A 17,751-nucleotide genomic window follows, 5' to 3' on the forward strand; every position below is an offset into this window, starting at 1 on the left:
GCCCTTCAAACAGCCCGAGTCCGCCACTGACTCCCATTAATATATTATACTGAGATCAAGCTGCTGTTTAAGCACACACAGGTGTGAGATACTTGTCTAAACATGAACAGGTAAGATAACGTTTGGCTGAAAGTAAAATCAAACATGAACTTAAATGAAAAAAGGAAATACTAAAAGATAATAAATGTGAATTTATGACCACTGTTACTGATCACTGTTACAATCTCAATAAATGTGAATGATTTTCAGGTTTATTTACTCAAAAAAACCACTTTCTTCATGATTGTTAGAATCAAAACCTACTATGGTCGGCAACCACAGTTTACAACTATGAGGGTTACATTAATAACCCTGGCGCTTGTAATATGCTTGTCTCAGGAGGACATCTCTGGAGTAGTTCCTTTGATGGGTGTGATCGTCTACTTCCTCGGGTTTACTTGACATCTTCTCCAGCCCCATGTTGTAGCCGGCCAACCCCGCTGGGAAAAACAAAGAAAGATGTTAGTGATATTGGCTAGTGAACCCAAATGCAGAACATAGAGTTCATTTGTATAAGAAATAGACAATTTATCACCTCACTTGTTCAATTGCTACTGTAGTATATTTTTACACATTAGTAGCTTTCTTATATAACGTATATCTTACACATATATTCACGTATATTTTTATTACTTCATATACACTTTATCAAATACTTTTGATACTTCATTATAAACGATCTTGTCGCACATGTGCTGACACACACACACGAGTTGTCGCACATGTGCTGACACACACACACGAATTGTCGCACAATGCGCAGTCACACACACACACACGCATGCACGCCCCCGAGGGTCTAGGCCAATCAGAGGCCTAGAAGGAAGGCTATAAAACCTGGAGCTCAGTCGGGAGCTCATTCTGATCTCTACTACCTCGATTCACGTTGTGACTGTTCAGTGTGCCTGTAATCTGAAGACCCAACCTTTTTTGAATAAATACTTTTAAAACTTTGGCCAGGAGTTTACCTTCTTTTATCACTGAAACAGAGAAATATTCGACATAAGTGGCGACCACGAAGGGACATTTCCATAGCGCTGGATGATCGGTCGTTTTGCAATTCTTCAAGTCAACAAGGGTAAGTTTCTGCTGAATTCGCGAGGACAAGGCGGAGCTGCGCAAAATAGACTGTAAATCGAATGAGCTATATTTAAACCGAATCTTTAATATATAACTGGGTCGAGGATAGTCAGAGAGAGCCGGGTTATAAAACCTGTATTGAGAAAAGTGTTTTAATTGTACGATTTTTATCGTGTGTGTGGTTATTATTGTGGTATAGCAGAGAACAGCTGCTGTAGTCTTGTTTTAAGAACAAGGTATTAGCACAAGCTAGGGGAAGACGTTTTTCTAGCAGGCTAATAACTGTGATTTGTGTCAGGCAATAGTCTGGTGGAGTGTAAAAGCTCAGGAGATAGCTCTATTCAAATGGTATGGAATTGGAATTCCTAGTTTGAAAGAGCAGAGTCCGTGCTAGTGAGCAGAAAATAGCGCTATTTTAGAGATATGCATTGTTAAATTACTTGGGAGCACGGAGGAAAACCGTGGTTTGAATAGACAGGGCGCTATTTTTCCTTTGTGTGGATGCATGTCTGAGTTGGCGCCAATTTCTTCCTTTGTGTGGATGGAGGCAGGCTTAGTGGACACACAGGGCCTAGTGGAAAGCATGTGCCATTTTACAAGTATTTGAATAAGATTATCTTGGCAAATAATACGTTGAACTGCATTGAAAAATAATCTTGATATTGCGGTGTCGTGAAAAGTAATCGTTTATGAAAACAAGTTGTGTTAAAAAGATTGTTTTAAAGCAGGCTACAAACACGCGGGGGTTTCCCCACAGAGAAGGACAAAGGCTAGCCCCTCCCTCTCTTCCTTCTTCTCCTGTTGTTCAAACATACAGACACGTTGCGTGTGATTGTTGCATTACATAGATTTAACGTAGTTTAAAGATATTTGTCATAGTTTGTTAAAAGTAAAGATAGATTGTGACTTTAGGTTAGATTCAAAACATATGAGGCAATTTGTGCGTGAGTCTAGACAAGGCTGCTTTCCCTGAGCAGAATCACAGCAGGGTCACAGACCCCAATAAAACGGCCCTGCCTGCTTGCATAGAATGTTGACGAGAGATCTGTAGAGATCACTCATAGATTGAAGTTTTTAATTGAGTGTTCTATAGCAAATTACTTTAATTAATTTAATTAATTACTTATCAGTTGAATTAATTATTCAGAGCATTCATTTTCTGTTTCCCAGAACAATTGATTGATTCCATAAGTTTTAAATCAATGTATATGATGATATAGTGAATAATTCTAACGAATCATTCATTCATTTCACTTAACAATTGATTTAGGGATAGATTGTAAAAATAAAAAAGATAGATTGAGAGTTTTAGGTAAGATAGTCATTCTGTAAAACATCTTCGGTGTGGCGGCCTCTACTGGTCGAGACACGATAGGACGTTTTTAATTCTTTACTGCCATCTAGTGGAAGAGACACGATAGGACGTTTTTAATTATTTACTGCCCTCTGGTGGTTGAAACAAGATAAGACGTTTTTAATTGTTTACTGCCCTCTAGTGGTTGGAACAATATAAGACATTTTTAATTGTTTGCTGCTCTCCAGTGGACGGAATACGAATCACACTGGAACACTGGTTCTCCATCAGTGCATCCGCCTGAGGTCGACGATATAGTCTTTTACAATGATAAATGGAGGGTTACTTCAATTAATTTAAGTAATTACAAATTGATTTAATTAATTATTCAGATTATTTCATTTTCAGTTTTCACAAAACTTTGATCAATTGGTTTATAGTGGTCTAGGGATGACGTTTTCTTCCACAGGATTTCATCAATGAAGTGTAAATGACTAAGTCTAGTTGATTGTGCATTCCTTCCAAGTAGCAGGTCGATTTCCTTACAGATTGTAATGAATAATTAATCATTTTATTCCTTCCCAATGACAAGTCGATTTCTTTACAGGTTGTGATTAATATTCGTGTTTTACATCTTTTTATTTGAAGTAAAGTTCTTTTTTCACAGTTCTTGATTAAAGAATAGTAGAACAGTTTCTATCTGAGGATTGATCAAGCAAGGGGTTGTGGATCAGAAAGACTTAAAGCGTGACCTGCTTTTTGTAATTTGATAATTGTGTTGAACAGCCTTTGTAGTTTAATAATTAAGTTGACCTGAACTATAATTAGTATTGATTGAGCAATTAAGTGACACATTCATACATAATAAGGAAAAAAAAAAAAAACCATTTAGATTAAAACGCATACACATAGATTACATTTAAGTCAATAATACACAATACCACTGAAACAATCCGTTGTTCCGGAGTTGTAGTGTTCTGTGTGGACAGTTGACACAGTTAAGAGTTGGACTAGTATCTGTTTAGCAGATACAGCAACAGAAGGTGGGTTGTAAGGAAAGTACACCTTATAGCATATTTTCAGCATATTAAGCAGTATAAATATTTCAAACATGGGAGCCAAACCCAGTAACATTGTGAGGGCTGTTAATACAGACAAGGGAATATTAGCAAATTCATCTCCTGTGGCTATAGTGGAAAAAATGAATCCTCTTGTTAAGGAGATTAGCGAGATATCAACGAAATGGAATATTCGTTGGGCAGACATTGAACAACCATGGCCAGCAGAGGGCACCTTTGATTTACAATTAATTGCAACATTGGAGATACTTATCAATGCACATAAGGCGCATCAAAAAGGAAAGATTAGATCAGAGAAACGCAGGTTAGAGTTAGCTATTTTAGACCTCTTCAAGGTAGAGGGGCAGAAAGTAGCATTAGCTTGGAAAGAGAAAACAGCTCACATGGATCCAGAAAAAAGAGATGAATTGGCCAAAGCAATGGAAGAGAAAGTGAACATTCCATTCTCACACACAGCTCCAATCTCCAGTCCTCCTCCCTATGCCAAGAGACTGGAGGACAATTCTCAGCGGATCTACCCTCAGGTCCCTGTCCTAAGTACGAGTGGAACCTTCACTATCAAAGATAAGGATGAAAATGTACTAGAGAGGGGAAGAGCGAAAGTGACCGTGGACTTCGAACCAGAGAACAGGTCAGGTGCCAAACAGAAAAAGAAGGAGGAGCCGAGGGGAAAAGAGGACGACAGGAGGGACAAGACGGATGACGGTGAAGATGGCAGTGGAGGAGATGGCAAAGATTCCAGTGATGACAGCAATGCACAAGGAGGCTACAGTTCTCCAATAAGAAAACTACTAGCCAGGGCCGAAAAGCAGGGAGGGAAAATACGCTATAAGAAGGGAAAAGAAGAAAATAGTTCTGAAGATGAGCAGAAGTCTCTGAAGGCAGGGAAGAGAAGAGAGAGCTTAAAGCAAAAGAAGATGAAGCTGCAGGAAGACAGGGATGAAGAGGAGGGAGAAAGGAGGGCAAGAAAACTCCGTGCGAAAATCCTAAGAAACGAAGAGGACTACAGACAACAGCTGCAGGACCTAGACGTAGAAAGAGAAACGTGTCGTCAATCTCAAGCGGCAGCATCACCTGCATCCCGGTTGAACTCCCCAAGGTCCGGAGCGACACCAAGGCGGGAAGCGACACCAAGGCGGGAAGCGACACCAAGGCGGGAAGTAAAAACGGAGCCACAAGAGCCACAAGTGAGCGATTATGAAACAGCATCGGAAGAAGAGGAAACTCAGGGGAACTTCCCAGTGCTGATTCGAGGTAACCAGATGGAATATCGTCCTTGGAATCATACGGATCTGTCAGAAGTGATCGAAAAACTCCCAGTCCTGGAAGATGGAGGCCACCCTTGGACGGCGCAAGTCGACGTGAGATTGACAGGAACGCACGCTGCTATGGGGGATTTGAAAAGACTCTTAGCTACCATTACAGGATTGGACACCATGCAGGAAATATTGATGAAGGCGGGACTTCATAGATATATCGATACATCCGTTTATGATCCAGAACTCTTCGCAGCAAACAGAGGCAAGCTGTGGAAGGCAATCAGAGAAACATACCCTACTCACATTCACCCAGACAATGTCATTGTGAAGCCACTGGGGGGAGATGAAAATCCCCGGGGGTACGTTGCCCGTGTGCACTCTCAATGGAGAAGTGTGACAGGGAAGGATGCCGAAGATAACCCGTTAGAAAAAGCCATAATCAGGGAAAAGATTCAACAAGGTCTCCCTACCCCAGTTAAGAACAAGTTAGCAGAAGTGGTGGGCCTACGACACATGAGCAAGGCTGTTTATATAGACAACATAGCACACCAAGTAGAATTATTTAGAAAGAAGATTCAGGCACAGAAGGCACAAGACGAGGACTCACTCAGAAAACTAACTCAAGTGCAATTGACAGAAGGCAAGAAAACCAAAGAGAGAGAGCAGACTATAGCCCTACAGGTCCCATCTCAGCCACAGCAACTGCAAATTGTCCCTCCCCAGTCATACCCACAGGGGCCACAAGGGGGGAATCCATACCCACAGGGGCCACCAGGGGTGCAAGTGGTTCCATACAACCAGCCTGGCCAAGGACCACCACAAGAGGGATGGACCACAGCACCGAGGAGGGTACTAGGACCATGTTTCGTATGCGGCCAGTATGGACACTTAAAACGTACCTGCTTTAAGAAGAACCAGGGGGGCGCAGGGGGGAAACAGAAAGGAGGAGATAAGCCCCCTGCTGCACCGGCTCCAGGAGTGGTGAACCCCTATGGAGGCCCAGCAGCTGCGCTATAGGGGTGCCCAGAAGATCCGAAAGGGGGGTGCCAGCTGGTGGTGACAAACAGGCCTGAAGATGAACCTACAATATGGGTGTCGGTCAACCAACGTCCATTAGAATTGATGGTGGACAGTGGAGCAGCCTACACCTGTCTGAAGCCTGAAGACGCCACGCACCTTCCTATGTCTGGGAAATATGTGAAGACAATCGGATTCGAGGGAATTAAACAGCTGATCCCTACCACTGAGCTTGTAAGCTTAGAGTACAAAGGACAGAGAGCAAATCTGTCAATACTTGTATCAGAACACACGCCAATAGGGCTACTAGGGAGAGATGCACTATGCCAGTTAAATTGTACCGTGAAATGCACACCGGACGGCTGTCAGGTGACAGTGCCACAAGAGAACAGACAACTGTCTGTCATGATGGACAACAACGCATCTATGGTATATTGGGTGGGAGGGCTTAGCCCAGACCTAATGGAACCAGCAAGGATGTGGGACAATTATATCCTGGCACACATGGCAGAGGCCAGAAGGCCTACTGATCCATTGCATTGTACACTCCAGTATTTTAGAGAAGTTGCAGATGCAACCCCAGATGAGTGGCTGAAGCATCAGCCAAAACAGGTACAGCTTAGTGCAAGTTGTATAATCCTAGGCCCTCAGGGAGTGGCTATGAAGATAAACAGTGACACTTATCTAGATCAGGAGCATAAGATTGAGGGTAGCATCCCTCATGTGACACTTATGATATCTGAACACTATAAGCAGAAGCATTTAGGGGCAATGATGGCAGACTCAGAAAAAGCCAGATTTGTAACGACAAAAGAAAACCCTGCTATCTGGAGGAGCATTGATGGACAGTTCACCAAACTGATGATCTCTGCTCAAGGAATAGGACATCCGCAGACTGTGAAGCTAATGAACCAGCTAATCCTTCCTGTACAAGCTGACAGAGACCTCAGAGAAGAAATGATGCAGAACGTGCCAGCCGACCTGTGGGCAAAGAACAGTACAGACATTGGATTTGTGAAATCAGCTCGTCCATTGAGAGTTGAACTCATACCGGGTGCAGAACCCCCTTGGAAAAACCAATACCCATTGAAACAGGAAGCAATTGATGGAATTGAGCCACAGATCAAAGGACTGTTAGAGGCAGGAGTCCTGAAGATAACTCAATATCCGTTAAGCAATACACCTCTTCTGCCAGTGACGAAACCTGATGGTTCATATCGTCTGGTACATGACCTACGGGCTGTGAATGAGGTAGTCGTCAGCTATCCAGCTGAAGTTCCTGATCCTCATGTGCTGTTGACTCAGATTCCATCTACAGCCAAAGTATTTACAGTGATTGATTTATGCGGGGCTTTCTTTTCTATACCTCTTAGTGTAGAAAGTCAAGGGTTATTTGGGTTTACCTACAAAGGTCAGCATTATCAATATACCAGAATGCCACAGGGGTACAAACACAGTCCTCATGTTTTTAATCAGGTCTTAAGGGAGGACTTAGACGGGTTAGAACAGATGATAAGTAGTACTGCCATTCAGTACATGGATGACATACTCCTTTGTGCCCCAGATGAAGAAACATGTCACAGGGATTCCGTTAAACTGTTAAAGGTTTTGGCGGAGAAGGGACACAAGGTGTCTAAAAAGAAGCTACAGTATTGTCAGGAAAAGGTAACTTACTTAGGACAATCCATTACACAGGGACATCGCAGCGTCACAAATGAACATTTGGAAGCTATTCAGAAGGCTCCAAAACCACGAACGGTTAGGGAAATGATGATGTTTTTGGGCATTACTGGGTATAGTTCAGCATGGGTGGAGGATTACTCTAGACTAGTCGCTCCATTGAGGGGGATGATTAAGGAAACAGGTAGCGATAACCTCCAATCTTGCATTACTTGGACAAGGGAAGCTGATTTGGCGTTTGAGACAATTAAACACAAATTGCAAGAAGCGCCAGCTTTAGCGCTTCCAGATTATTCCAAAGAATTTGGATTGTATGTTTCTTCTTCAGCCGAGGGGAAGTATGCCTGCGCTGTTCTTACGCAACCAACAGGCATTGGACCTAGTCCACAGCCCATAGCCTATTACTCTGTCGCATATTCAGAGGTAGAAATGGGTTTCGCGCCATGTTACAGAGCAATGGCCGGGGCTTATCTTATGTACGAGAAGGCAACAGCCTTAACAATGGGGTACCCAATTACCATTCTCTGCCACCACAGTCTAAGGAACCTCTTGAATCAAGGCAAGTACACTTTGACGATGCCTAGGATTAGGGATTATTACAGGATGTTGGAAAGGGAAGATGTAACCTTACTAAGATGTAACACACTTAACCCAGCAGAGACCTTGCCAACCCCAGAAGATGGGGAACCACACGATTGTGTGAAGGAAGCTACGAGGTACTCTAAGCTTAGAGCAGATCTACTAGCTTTGCCTTTAAAGGAAGCTGACGTTGAGTATTGGACTGATGGATCTTGTTACCGGGTAGGAGAACATTTACGTGCCGGGTATGCCATAGTCCGATCCCAAAATTCGGGGTTCATTGTGGAACAAGCCGAGGCTGTTCCTCAGCCTTGTTCAGCTCAGTTGGCTGAATTGATTGCCCTCACAGAAGCATGCAATTTGGGAACCGGACAAAGAGTGACAGTATACACCGACTCTGCCTATGCCCACAATGTGTGTCATTTACATGGAGCTGTATGGAAGGGACGGGGTTTTAAGAAAACTGATGGTTCGCCTATTCAGCACCACGCTCAAATCATGAAGCTGTTACAAGCCATGATGAAACCAAGGGAATTAGCCATAGTGAAGTGTGCCGCACACAGATCTGACTCATCACATGTCACACAAGGTAACAGGGCTGCAGATGATGCAGCCAAAGCTATTACAGGAGCAGACAAAGCAGGTAAAGTTCTGCTGGTCACACATGAAGTACAGTTACAGGGCATGGTCACGCTTGAGGATTTGTTGATGTTACAGAGTGAGGCAAATGCGCTAGACAAAAACTTATGGTTAACAAGAGGAGCTAGTCAGGATGACACAGGTCTATGGAGAAATCATGAGGGGCTGGTTGTGGCACCCCCAGATTTATTAGGCGTACTGATACAGGAAGCTCATGGATTAGCACATGTGTCCAGGGGGGAGGTAAGACGCAAGATCACCAAGGAATATGGTTTTTGGGCTCCATATTTGTTGGAACAAATAGACCATGTCCTTGGTCAATGTGTGGTCTGTTTGAAGAACAATATCAGACCTGGAATACCAGTGGGAACTGGGCATATCCCTACCCCAAACGGGCCAATGAAACATTTAGTGATTGATTATGTGGACATGATTCAACCTATTGCAGGATACAGGTACATGCTAGTTGTAGTAGACAGGTTCAGCAGATGGGTAGAAGCTTGCCCCACTCGAAGAAAGGATGCTCAGTCTGTAGCAAAGTTCCTATGCAGGGAAGTCATGCCTAGGTTTGGAATTCCAGATAGGATATCGTCAGACAATGGTAAGGAATTTGTGGATAAGACGGTAAAGCTTATACTACAAAAGTTGGGAATCAAGCAGAGACTTGGGTGTATTTACTCACCTCAAAGCCAGGGGATAGTAGAGAGGATGAACGGGGTCCTTAAGAACCGTCTTTCTAAGGTCTGTAAGCATACAGGTCTTAATTGGTTGGAAGGACTCCCTCTTGCATTGATGGCCTGTCGTTCCAGTGAGATTCGAGGGCTGCACTTGACTCCCCATGAACTGGTAATGGGGAGGATAATGACAGCTCCCTGTGTACGAACCAGTGGGAAAGGGCCAAGTTTGGCTCTCCTGGAGAGTGACATGAAAGCCTATGTACAGTACATGACTAACCGGCAAAAGAGTATCTCTTCTTATGTGCTCCACAAACAGGAACGTGAGGAGGAGGTGAACGCACAGGAGAGGAAGGACGCGTTGCAACCGGGTGACAAGGTATACGTGAAGGTCTACAGACGGAAGTGGCATGAGGCTCGACGGGAAGGACCTTACGAGGTCGTTCGGTGCACTGGGACTGCCCTCCAGATCAAGGGGTCCCCCACCTGGTATCACGTTCATCACTGCATCAAGGCACCCAATGAGGACGATGAGGGAGAACCTCAGCAGGATGGTGAGGAGATCCCTGGGGACGAGGAAGTCCACAGCTTGGACATCCAGGCTGACGAAGATGTTGGTGAGTATCTGCGTCATGATGCAGATGATGCCGGGGGCCTCGTCCCAGACCCTGTCCAGCCCACTGATGAGTGGGTCAACGGAGACCGTGAAGGATCCAGTGACTGCGACACCCCTCTTGGGGGTTCTACCGAGCCTGGTGTTGCCCCTGTTGTCACCCCTTCCGACCCTGACAATGCTCCAGACGGAGATGTCAGCAACCCGGGCGGATGCCCGGACCGAGGTACCATTGAGAGACACAGACCTGTCAGTGATACACCTCAACCAGACAGACCCCGTAAAACACCAAGGCCAATTAGGAGGAAACTCAAGCCATGCCGTTTCAGAGACTAATATACCCCTTAGTGTTCCTACCCCATTGACTTCTTTGGACAATGTTACACTTTACTCACACACTGTTATGCCTGGACGTCAGAGAAGAATGATCATAGCAAGTAGAGCTTTTACTTGCCCACATTCACGTTGTACTATTGATGATTGTTTGATCTATACCGCCGAAGAGAGCGAGTGGTATTTATTGGATACTACATATATTACACTTGATCAGTACTCAAGCAACATGCAAGAAACTCGTGTGACATTAACTAATGTTGACCAGGAAGAGAGCTCGTATTGGTGTGCTAGACGTGATATCGGTGAACCGGTGTCTAGTAAATCCAACAATTTCAAGGACAAAATTTGTAGGACCAGGCCTGACTATCCACACCACTATAGGTTGGACTGTGAGACATTGGTGCATAAATATGTTCACGATGAGTTACCTGGAAAGGTTGAAAATGTTGCTGTGAAGGCTCCTATGAAGGCGATTGTAGTCGCTACTGACGATTATTTGTTGTATGATTCTAATCACCTGGGGACACGGTCCCACCCTAATTCTGCCACTAGTATCATGAAAGATTTTGCTTCAAAAATGAATTATTCTGATTGTTGGATTTGTCAACAGGTCCCTGTAAGTGCGTCTGCTCCTATGTTTTTCCCCATACCGTTAACTAAAGCAGAATGGCTTCATTATAATTGGCAGGGTTTAGCCCCATTTGTTTTACAGGGCAAGAACCAGAGCTCTTCTTGTCAGCCCAGCACGATTCTGGTTCCTTTAAATTCTTCCTATGCAGGTGTGGATATTGGTGTGTTGGAACGTCTGACAGCAGCGGTTAACAAACACCATAGGCCTAGCGGTGTGGGGAAGGTTATTATTGATAGGCTTACACATTTGTCACAACCAACAGGTCCGAAGAAGATATATATTATCCAAGCTATGTTCGCTCAATTAAATGGTACTGCATTGAGTCCTCATCTGTCATGTTCTGGGAGTGTGACTTCTACACGGTGGAGGGGTTCAGTTGTTATTTCTGGATTAAAATGTAAAGTTGTTGATTGTGCTATGGTGCCTCAAATGAAATTACATGATACCAATACTACCAGACGGCAGAGAGGCACCACGCAGCTTAAAGTCATGCCTCTCGTAAATGTTACAACCTGTATTGACATTCAAGTACGGCCCAAGATCAGCTCGGTTCGTCAGTTAGGGGCTGCGTCTTGTATAGGTGGAACCATTTTCTCGTATCCTGGTACGGAGCTTCAACTCCCGGAACATGTGTTTCTTGTGTGTGATAATGATGCATTCTCTAAGCTTCCTGCTTTGATTGAGGGTGGTTGTTATTTGGCTCATCTGATACCTTTGATTAGGAAAGTTACTCGGGAGGAGATGTCTGTACTTCACAAACAAGCAACCCATCGTAGTCGTAGGGCGTTGTCTGCCGCTCAGAAGTTTTTTGGCCTAATATTCCCAAGTTATGGTGTCTACAACACTCAGACTGAATTAAGTGCCTTATCATCCGTTCTTGAAAAACACATTAATGCTTCGGATGCTGTAGTGTCTGCCCTGGCCACTGAATTGACTGAAACTAAGAATGTAGCTCTCCAAAATAGAATGGCTTTGGACATTATTTTGGCCAGTCAGGGTGGTACTTGTGCTTTGATAGGCGGTGAATGCTGCAGTTATATTTCGGATTCTGGTAACGCTTTGCATGATTTTCATGAATCTAACAAGAAGGGTGTAGAGGATTTACATAAAGAACACGGTTGGAATATGTTAGATTTCTTTGATTCTGCTTTTTCAGGTGTTGGTAATATGATCAGGTCCGTCGCTATTATTTTTGTTGTCATTATCATCTGTATTATGTTACTTGGTATTTTGATCAAATGTTTTGGAAAGTGTATTTCGGATGTTCCTATTAATGCTTTAATGTTGACCAACGTAGCTGATGAGCAAAAGCTGGATTCTGTTTTGCTTTCTGATTTTGTTTCCTCTTTTGATGATTTGTTTATTAAGTGATGTTTTATGATTATTTGCTTCGATTACTGTTTGTTTCTTTCTATATCATGTGATTGATGTCAGTTGAGAAGTGGTGTGGTGGTTATGCAAAGATAGGAAAGCGGTTCTGTTCCTAGCACAACGAAGGAAACACTCTTGACTGGGAAAGGATATCAATCTGAGAAAGCGGTAAAGGCTGTTCTCCAACTGGGTTCATGTGCTAGTAACCTCTGTCCCTGGCGCTTCAAGGACAAAGAAAACATCGGTCGTTGGAAGTTTCTATATTGATTTGTGCATGATGGACTGTGTTTGGTTTAATTGTGGTTGTTATTTTCAAGATTCTTTTTGTTATTGGTTGATTTCTGTTTTTTGCGTGATGTCTTTGGGTTCTTAATAGTTATTTTTATTTTTTATTTTTTTATTTTTTTATTTTTTATTTTTTTTTATTATATTTTCTTAGCTGTGATATGTGGGGTTTGTGTTTTTATTTTTTGGTTTATGTGATCATTTAGTTTCGGAACACCCTCTGGGTGGTCCGAGGGGGGATGTGTAGTATATTTTTACACATTAGTAGCTTTCTTATATAACGTATATCTTACACATATATTCACGTATATTTTTATTACTTCATATACACTTTATCAAATACTTTTGATACTTCATTATAAACGATCTTGTCGCACATGTGCTGACACACACACACGAGTTGTCGCACATGTGCTGACACACACACACGAATTGTCGCACAATGCGCAGTCACACACACACACACGCATGCACGCCCCCGAGGGTCTAGGCCAATCAGAGGCCTAGAAGGAAGGCTATAAAACCTGGAGCTCAGTCGGGAGCTCATTCTGATCTCTACTACCTCGATTCACGTTGTGACTGTTCAGTGTGCCTGTAATCTGAAGACCCAACCTTTTTTGAATAAATACTTTTAAAACTTTGGCCAGGAGTTTACCTTCTTTTATCACTGAAACAGAGAAATATTCGACACTACCAAATGAGCTGACTTGGCGAGTGCTTACTGTTGTATCCGGAGGACTAGGAACCTCACCTGTATAACATGTACTACTCAGACAACGGCTGTAACTTGAGTATTTATTGTATTCTACTGTGTAGCCCCACGTTAGATCAACATAACAGTACAACATGGCATTTTCAATACCCAGTATGCATAGCGTTAACAAAACCATGGCAACGGTGAATACATCACACTTACAGTACATCTGGTTACAGGGAGGTCGGAGGTCGCAGGGAGAACAACTGGTGATGACTACATTTAATTCACTTGCAACCAAAAAGCCGCCCCCAAATTGTGCTGGGGAACGACTGGTCTGCGAGATAAATTCGCTTTGACAGCAGGCCGCAGTAAACATCACGTCTGAGGCTCTCTACCCCCGCCCATATGACTTTTCAACCTATCAGAAACCACAAAAGTACACCCGCCTAAAGTTTAATAAAGTTCATGAACAACATCTCAGGTATGAAGGCAGCATACATCACCAGAACACCAGCTATACCCGGTGGCCATGGGGAGAACTACAGCTCTTGCCAAAAAGCATGTCACCCCATTGTAAGTAAGTAAAGCTTTATTTATATAGCACCTTTCATACAAGAAATGCAGCTCAAAGTGCTTTACAACAGGAATAAGAACATAAAGTGAATATAAAAACATATACAAGCATAGAATGAATATAAAAGCAGGGGAAAACAGTCAAAAGAAAAGGTAAAGATTTACATTTCTTACACACTATGTGATACATGTCATACATTCATACACTACTATATACTATTTTAGCCCCCTCAATGAGTGTAGTCACGCTAGTATGGGACCTGCACCTGTGGTACACGCTACCCCACCCGCAATGTACTGCCCTCTCACTTGGTTGCAGGGTATTTCAACCGGGGCCTGGTTACCCCTTAATATCCAGGACCTACTGTCCCTTCCTTAAGCCTAACTTGGATCTCGGCGGGCCTGGTTACCCCTGAAATCTAGTATCCAGGACCTACCGTCCCTTCCTTAAGCCTAACTTGGATCTCGGCGGGCCTGGTTACCCCTGAAATCTAGTATCCAGGACCTACTGTCCCTTCCTTAAGCCTAACTTGGATCTCGGCGGGCCTGGTTACCCCTGAAATCTAGTATCCAGGACCTACTGTCCCTTCCTTAAGCCTAACTTGGATCTTGGCGGGCCTGGTTACCCCTGAAATCTAGTATCCAGGACCTACTGTCCCTTCCTTAAGCCTAACTTGGATCTCGGCGGGCCTGGTTACCCCTGAAATCTAGTATCCAGGACCTACTGTCCCTTCCTTAAGCCTAACTTGGATCTCGGCGGGCCTGGTTACCCCTGAAATCTAGTATCCAGGACCTACTGTCCCTTCCTTAAGCCTAACTTGGATCTCGGCGGGCCTGGTTACCCCTGAAATCTAGTATCCAGGACCTACTGTCCCTTCCTTAAGCCTAACTTGGATCTTGGCGGGCCTGATTACCCCTGAAATCTAGTATCCAGGACCTACTGTCCCTTCCTTAAGCCTAACTTGGATCTCGGCGGGCCTGGTTACCCCTGAAATCTAGTATCCAGGACCTACTGTCCCTTCCTTAAGCCTAACTTGGATCTCGGCGGGCCTGGTTAAACCCATGTTTTGGATTGCGATTTTGGTTTACATTATTTCCTAATATTAAATATAGTCTTCTCTCAATTTTTTTTCATAGCCCACAAGCGACGTAAGAACACAATTATTTAAACAAATTAAATACTGAATTGACGGCACATCACAACCATGCGGTTTCGGTGAAAAACTAAACCTGATCAGAAAAACACTTAAACACGCCTCTACTTTAGCAACTGACTGCGCATGCGTTGGTGCCACCAATCAGATGTCACTATGAATGCTATGGCTAGCCAATAAACAGCGTTACTGCGATAATCCCATCTCACACAAGAAATCGATTGGCCGGTGTAGGTACAGAATTTGAACGGTTCTCGGAATTTGATCGGGGTTCTGGCATTACTGAAACGTATCCCTGTATGATTGGCTGTGATGATGTTACACATTATGATTGGCTGTGATGATGTTACACATTATGATCATATCATTTCAGATACGCTACACCACAAAGACACCCAAGTACCTGTCAACATACTTCCAAAAAGTGAACAACGTCCACACATACAACACCAGAGGAAGCTCCACGAACCACGTTCAACCGCGTTGCACCACAAACAAGGGGTTAAACTCGTTTGCAAACTATGCAGTAAAAATGTGGAACGCCCTTCCTATAATCTTAAAGGAGTGCAAAACACTGCCCACCTTCAAAACCACTCTCAAAAAACATTTACAGGAGGCTGCAATCCGTAACTGGACCCTCTAAATCAAAAATCTGATTAAAAGACCCGAACTACCCACTGTACATACTTTGTGTTTTGTCCCCCGCCCCCACCTGTGGTGTATGTCCCCACCTGTCCTACCCGCTGTACATACAACATGTTTTGTTGTATTGTTCTTCCCATGATGGATGTATTTTTATCTTGTAGATAGTAATAGTTATTTGTCTTTGTCTGTCTTACATGTAACGATGAATTGAGAATCAAGGACCCCAATTGAAATAAGCCAGTGGCTTTCTTGGGTTTTTTATCCTGTTAGTTGACCTTGTATGTAATATGTACTGTCATGTACCTACTTCTGCAAATCTTCTAATAAAGTTTTCAATCAATCAATCAATGATTGGCTGTGATGATGTTGCACATTATGATTGGCTGCAGAGCTGTAAACGGAAGCCATCTGAATTACAGGAGCGGGCTAGTTTGCTAACGTTGTTAAGGTTAGGGTTAGATTTAAGGTTAGGGTTAGGGTTTAGGTTATGGTTATGGTTATGGTTATGGTTATGGTTATGGTTATGGTTAGGGTTAGGGTTAGGGTGGAGTTCACATTGACATTGTTTGCTAACGTTAGCAAACTAGCCCGCTCCTGTAACCCAGATGGCTTCCGTTTACGGCTCTGCAGCCAATCATAATGTGTTACGTCATCACGTTTACGGCTCTGCAACCAATCATAATGTGTTACATCATCACAGCCAATCATACGGTGATACGTCATCAGTAATGGCAGGACCCCGATCAAATTCTGTACCTACACCGGTTATAATAAGCTGTATCTAGTTTAGTATGTACTAAATATAATAATGTTACAGTGCAGCTTTGTTTTGGTGTTTAACAGCCACAGTATCATCTGAATCAAACTATATTAAAAAGTTCGATAGACTACCTCTCATCTGCTCATGACTCTTCCAGTTAGGGAATCTCCTTCGTGCCTCATTCTGGAACCAAACCAGAATCCCGTTGGCTTGGCTGAGATGTTCCTCGCTGTCCCAGCCCCCTACGGGCGTGTTCCCGTAGCGCTTGTCAACCTGTGAGAGAGAATTGAATTAAAAATCCTCCTAATTACATACAAATCACAAAATGGTCTTGGACCAAAATACATATCAGATCTCCTCCCACCCTATATTACCGCAAGGTCCCTAAGGTCAGCTGAGACTAATCAGCTAATAATTCCAAGAGTACAAACAAAACACGGTGCAGCAGCTTTCAGTCACGCTGCTGCATGCTCCTGGAACAAACTCCCTGAAGAAATCAAACAGGCCCAAACCCTTAAAATATTTAAATCTAAGCTAAAAACCTTCATGTTTTGCAGCAGTTATGATTAAACACAAACCCTTCTATCAATGTCTTTTTCCCATTAACTATTGTCTTATCAAATGTTTGATCTATTTACTTCTTATATTCACGTTTTATTCATTGTAAAAAAAAATAATCTTACTATGCTCCTCTTGCTGTATTTTTAAATAATGTATGTAAAGCACTTTGAATTGCCCCTGTTGTATGAAATGTGCTATACAAATAAACTTGCCTTGCCTTGCCTGTGAAAATATGAGAAAAATGCTTGGGGTGACCGTTTGCTACTTGACCTGACATCCTGCATAAGTAGCTGTAGCTGCATTACCTGTAAAACGTATTAATCTGCAGCATGTATTCTAGTTACTACTATTGTTACTTACAGTCATTTACCCCCCACCCCCCACCCCTTGTTGCATGTATCTGTCGGTTTTAATGGTTTATGTTTTATTTGTAGGTATAACTTGGGCGCTCAAATGATCCCTTTCCCCCTGACGTGAAAAAGATCTATTGAATCAAATGGAATTGAAACCTCACCTAACGTCATCCCTTATTACTCTTAACACAACCCTGGCCAACGCACCCTCGTGTCTGAGTACCCACCTGCATAAGGCCCCAGGCGTTCCCATGGTCCCCCCAGCCGTTTATCAGAGTCCGCCCACCACTGGACTCTCTGGAGATGATGGCAGCGATGAGAGATGGCTCCTGTCCATATCTTCGTGCCACATTTGAGATCTTGGTCTTGTATTGGTTTATGGAACTGAGGTCGTTCGCTGCTTCTCTCTCGCCTTTATGATGCATCCAATAG

The 17,751-nt window shown here is 43.3% G+C and overlaps 1 protein-coding gene across 1 annotated transcript; it reads right to left on the reverse strand.

Annotated features, from left to right (window-relative positions):
- Positions 1-342: 342 nt before the first annotated feature.
- On the reverse strand, positions 343-17,744 carry LOC308165037 (lysozyme g-like; the record flags this gene model as incomplete). The annotated part of the gene is made up of 3 exons (XM_080539138.1): positions 343-479; positions 16,537-16,678; positions 17,547-17,744. 3 exons carry the CDS (start codon positions 17,742-17,744, stop codon positions 343-345), a joined length of 477 nt encoding a protein of 158 aa, XP_080395264.1.
- Positions 17,745-17,751: the final 7 nt, after the last annotated feature.

This window comes from Nansenia antarctica (assembly GCF_963989245.1).
Source record: "Nansenia antarctica genome assembly, chromosome: 9".
Classification (NCBI taxonomy): domain Eukaryota; kingdom Metazoa; phylum Chordata; class Actinopteri; order Argentiniformes; family Microstomatidae; genus Nansenia; species Nansenia antarctica.